We start from the raw sequence: 5,821 nt of genomic DNA on the forward strand, positions 1-5,821 counted from the left end.
TAAAACTTGCTATGTATTTTTTATTGCAGCTTCTAATAAATAAAAACAGTTGAAACTTTAGATTTTTCAATTGAAAAATATGTAGATTAATATGGTATAAAAAAATTCATACCTTATAATTCAAAAATTTTTCATCCTTAATTTAATTAAATAATAAAAAATAATTAACAATTATTAAAAATTATTTTTTTCGTGAAATTATCTTTGGGTAAATGAGTTTTATGACTGGGTGAAATTTTCTTCGAATTGCTTTATTAGTTTTTAAAATATGACTAAAAACGTAAAAAGTGAAATTAACATTAAGGAGTACGAACTTTGGATCGCTCTCCTGACCAAACTATGGGGACCATATTTCCCAGATTGCGGCTACCCCCTATATTTTGAAGGTTAAGAATCCAAATATGTAAAAAAAATTATATGTTTATTCAGAGAACGTACGTTTTTGTATCTGATTTCGTAACTAAATTAATAGTTAGCACTAATTAATTAGCATATTAGCATTTGAGGTCACCCCTAGGAACCATTAGGATTGACACTTAGTTCCTGAAAATCCGATCATTAGAACGAAAGTTATTCAGGGTGATGTCTTTTTTTTTGCGAACTGTACGTCTTCCAATGAGGTGAACCGGGTTCGAATCCCAGTGATGGCTGGTCGATATGAATTCTGCATCCAGCTCATGCCAGCCACAGTGTTGACGCAAAAATCCCCGGTGGTAGACTTATCATGGATTAGAGTTCCCTTGCTGTCGGGCTAACAGTGGGAGGTTCTCGTATTTTTTCTCTCCATATCCCATGTGGTTTAGTTCCATTAAAATGTTCCCCATAAAAGCTAGTTTGTCCTAATGCTTGATTTAGGAGTTCCCTTGTTCTTTGGGTTGAATAGAAATTACAAAGCTACGGAGTTGATTACTTAATAGACGTAAACTCACCCTCGGAACTAAAAAATTGGGTAACCTGTTCACCTGTCGATTAAAAAATAAAATAAAATTTGAGAATTATTTCGAGAATTGGTAAACTTGTAGTAAAAAATACCATGCGAAAACAAAAATTACCATCTGAAATGTACTATGAAGTTGAAAATTTGATGATAATGATAATAGTATGATAAAATTGGGTTTAAAAATTTCTTAAAAATAATAGAAAGCATTTTAGCATTAAATTTTTAATACTTTTACGACTTATAATTTATACTTAATTTTTATACTTATACTTCAGAAATATGCAAGTTATATTTGATGGAAAATTTATAACATTATTTGCTTTTGCGACTAAGCAATTTTATTAAATCAGCAGTATTTCAGTTAAAATAATTATCAGTGTAAGGAATACTGGTCAAATTTGTACCGGTAAGTGTCACTTAACCTTAAAAAATCAGTATAGAGAATACCTGGCAATTATGAACCAGGAAGTTTTACTTAATCTTAAAATACATCAGTGTAGGAAATATGGGGTACTGGCAATTAACTGGTTATTAAAAATAAGTGTAGGAAATGCGGGCAATAGCAAAGAACCAAAGAAGGCACTTTAGGAATACTGGTTAAATGTATACCGGACAATAGCTCAGTACCTTAAAAAATCATCACTGAAGGGAAGTCCGTGCAAAAAGATGCATACCGAGCAAACATTTTTATCTTATTATTATCCCGATTATTCCAATTATTGTTAATTTAAATCGGTGAAGCTGTTCAAAAGATATTAAGAAAAATTTAATCTGTAGTAATGGATTAATACAATGTAATTTTGTATTTTCGATATAGCGTGTGAACCACACGACGCCTTAAAGCGACGACTATTAACAAACCACCCCATAAAAAATAGCAAACTGTAGAAAACAACACGATTCAAATTAGTGTTTCCGTTTTCGAGTTTTTAACGAACATAAATACAGACAGACTTTCGCTATTATACTTGTATATTGATGCAGAGAAGATATATTTTTGTAAAGAATATTTAGAGAAACGGCACCTATGAAACAATTGACTAATTACAAATAATTTTGCAATAACCGTTCATTTCAAGGACAAAAGTACATCAGATTCTCTACTCAAATATCAGATATTTTTTTATCAATTTAATTAGCATTAAAAATATTTGATATCACTTAATGTTATTTTTTGTGATTAATGTTTTCTTATAAAACTCGAGGATTTTTTAAAAATTCTTCAGATTTATTTGCTTACTAGCGATCGATATCGTTTTAACTCAAGAAAATGAAATCCATCATTTTGCCGTTATGTGTTTTTATATTTATTTTAATCACGCACGGTAAGTTTATTATAGCATATTTCGAATTAATCATCATTCGAGAGATTTCGCAATTTTAAGTGTCAACTCACTCGCTACGTACATAAATTTTGAAGTAACTGCGCATGTTCGTTAACTATTTTATTACTTTTTTACCAGTTAAAAAGTGCACATAACCGACACTGGCGTTTGCCTACTTCATGTGTTTATGCTCAGTTACTTAACATAAAGAGCAAGCGGGATTACAACTAGAAATGCGAAATCTCTATTCTGCCGTGCAGTTGACAAGTCAGCATCTGCAACCAAAAATTCGAAATTGAGAATTTTATATATTTGGGATTTTTAGTAATTAATAAGCTATATATTGCAAAAATATTTTTTTTAAATCTTTTTTTTTTAATTTTATTCCAATATAAGAATAGTTTATTTTAATAAAAATAGTTCAACAGAAAGAAAATAGTTATCACGCCATTTTTCCCGAAATCTATCGAATGCATTTTTGTTATTTTTTTCAATTGCATATAACTTCAACCATTTCAATTCCACCGTACTACAATCTTTTCCACATTTTCCGATATGTCATTCTTACTTTCTGTTTCAACTTGTTGCTTTTCTAACTTTACAAGATCACTTCGCTTGTGGTTGTGCTTTAGGCCGGCTAATATCTTAGGGTTTCAATAATCAGTGGTTTAATTGCTCTGCACTTTAATTTATTTTATTTCATAACCGCGTCGTTGAACAGCAGACAAAGTTTTGGATTTATGACTACCAATGTTCGACTCCGTAGCCTTATAATTAATTTTAAACCCAATCCAGAAGACAAGGGAACTCCTGGATCAAGTACTGGGGGAAATTTGCCTTCGTGAAGGATCCTTCAATGGAACTTAACCGCTTTTGTGCTACATAGAGATGAAAACCTCAAAACCCTTCCAAGGTTAGCCTGACATCAAGGATGAAAAAAACCGACATTATCCCAGTTGGTTTTTATTAAAATAACTACTTGAATACGACTTTTATTTTCTTCCATCGCAGATCATCTTCTGGGTACGTCTCTTTTCTAAATTAATCACATTTAGCTAATTGTATTGCTATTAATGTGATTTGAAGGGTGGACGTATTATTTTAACAGTTAAATTACTTATGAGGGACTAAAAAATTGGATCCCAAATAGTGTTCCGCGAAACCCTAGGGTTCCGTGGAAGAGTTTAAGAGATTCCGAGAGTTAGGCTTCTTTCTTAATCAGATTTTTCTAACAATTTTTGTAATCTGACGAAATTATTAATGAAAATATTTAGATCCTAGTTAAAAATACATTATTCATTTGGTATTTCGGTTGTTTTCATGGAATTTTTTGAAGTAAAATGCCAATAAAAATTGGCAATGTTTTTTTAAAAAAATAGATTACTATGAATAAATTTTCTTCTGAAAGATTATGCCTTTTTAAAAATTTATGTTAGCATTTTCCATCGAGCTTGTTAAAGCATAATAAAATAATTAAATTTGTTAAGAGACAAATACGTTTCCCTAACAATAATTTTTATCTCTTATAGCAGTTCTATTAAGTTTTCATTACAACGAAAAACATAATTCCGCTTATTGTATTTATTTTGACCTTAAACGTATAATTATTGCTAGACTATATTCAGATTTGGGACTGAATTCCACAGTCGGACACAAAACGTAATTTAAGAAACATAACATAAACATAATGTTAAGATGAAGAAAATATTTCTCAATCCTCTTATTTTATTTTATAACCGTCGTTGAACAGCCGACTAATTTTCAATTTACGGCTACCAATGTTCAACTCCGTAAGCTTGTAATTTTGAACCTAATCCAGAAGACAAGGAAACTCCTGGATCAAGTATTATGAGATATTTGCCTTCGCGGAGAACTTTTTGATGGAACTAACCCTCTTTCGCGTTACGTGGAGAGGGAAACCATGAAAACCTATCACGGCAAGCCTGATGACAAGGGAACTCTAACCCATGGTCAGTCTACCACTGAGGATATTTTACGTCCATGTCAATCCTCGTATTAAATATTTTCAAAATGTAATAGACTTTTATTAGTTAATACGTTCACAATTATTCAATTATCACAATAATTTGTTTAAAAAGTCGGAGTTTCGCCAAAAGAAGATCGATCATTTAGGGTTCCATAGCCAAAAAAATTGGTAAATACTAAACGAGAGAGATATAAACTTCTATACAACATAAACAGATTTAGCAAAATATATTAGAAAATAAAATCATTGTTGCTGCTGACGTATGCTAAACATAAAATTGATGTTGTTGACGTATACCTGTTAAGGCAGAAGGGTGCTATTGTTCTTGTCTTCCAGTGGCGCCATCTATGGCCAAGAATTCGACTTCTGCCACACCCATACGTCACACCTGTTTATATGGTGGACCCATTCATACATCCATCCATCATCCACTGATCGTAATTTTGACCTGAATCAGAGAACGATCAATCTCCAATCCAGTACCCCCAGAGGTATTGATTTGTTATGGGAACATGGAGGACTTTGCGACTCGGCAAATTTAATGTGCATCAGTCACCATTTGCTACACGGGTAGTCTTCGGCCGGCGGGATTCGAACCCACGAACTCTCGGACATGGGCCCAGCGCCCTACCGACCAGGCTATCCCGGCACATAAAATCATTAAAAAGGTTTTTTAGAGTGGATTATTTTCGTAGTTGGTTGACTTATTTCCCATATATTCCTACTTCTTGCTATCATTTTCCTACACAGAATAGCCCCTAATAATTAAAATATATAGCCATAATTTTTTCTGAAAGTGGGTGAAAGTGAAGATATTAAGTAGCTCCGTATAAACAACCCTAACTATTTTGCAAGGGCTTTAGGACCCCCCTGTGTGAGAAATTATTGCATATATTTAAGTTAGGTATTAAAAGCATGAATTGTGTTAAACCATCTCAAAACTTTTGATTTCAATTTTTCAAATTCTTTTTTTGGTGTTTGTTAAATAAAAAATTCCCAATTCTATTATTAGATGTTCCCCATGCCAGATGACTAAAAGCTACAAATTACTAGTTTATATTATTAAGAGTCCCGCAGTGGACGGATCGTTAAGACACGGTTTCCCAGCAGATCACCGAAGTCAAGCATCATTGGCCGCTCTCAGTGTGAGGGTGGGTAACATATATGGCAACGTTACTTTTAAAAAGTAACGAGTAAAAGTACAAGCATTTTCAAAAAAAGTAACGAGTAAAAAGTAAAAAGTTCTTATTTTAAAAAGTAACGAGTAAAAAGTAAAAAGTTCTCATTTTGAAAAGTAACGAGTAAAAAGTACAAGTAAAAGTACAAGTACTAAACAAAAAAGGTAACGATTTAAATGTACATTTTTAGGAAATCGAAAATTCAAAGTAACCTAAGCTTTTATTGAATAATATTCTTATGTTCTTTATTGTTTTTGCAAAATTGTTGTTATTTATTTAATTATTTTTAATTTTGAAAGAAATAAAGTGTTCTGAGAAGCTTAAAATGAAGAAATAAGCGTTCTAAAATGCTTTAAAAATTCAAAGACATCTTTCAATGGTTAACAACCGC

General features: G+C 31.8%; 1 protein-coding gene across 1 annotated transcript in view; it reads left to right on the top strand.

Moving 5' to 3' along the window:
- Window positions 1-2,164: 2,164 nt before the first annotated feature.
- LOC122269353 (spidroin-1-like) overlaps window positions 2,165-5,821 on the top strand; it is an 18,566-nt gene continuing 14,909 nt past the window's right edge. The window contains exon 1 of the mRNA XM_071178893.1: window positions 2,165-2,265. Coding sequence (XP_071034994.1) covers window positions 2,211-2,265 — 55 coding nt within the window. The 5' untranslated portion in view covers window positions 2,165-2,210. The remainder of the gene's footprint in view (window positions 2,266-5,821) is intronic.

This window comes from Parasteatoda tepidariorum, chromosome 3, assembly GCF_043381705.1.
Source record: "Parasteatoda tepidariorum isolate YZ-2023 chromosome 3, CAS_Ptep_4.0, whole genome shotgun sequence".
Lineage (NCBI taxonomy): Eukaryota > Metazoa > Arthropoda > Arachnida > Araneae > Theridiidae > Parasteatoda > Parasteatoda tepidariorum.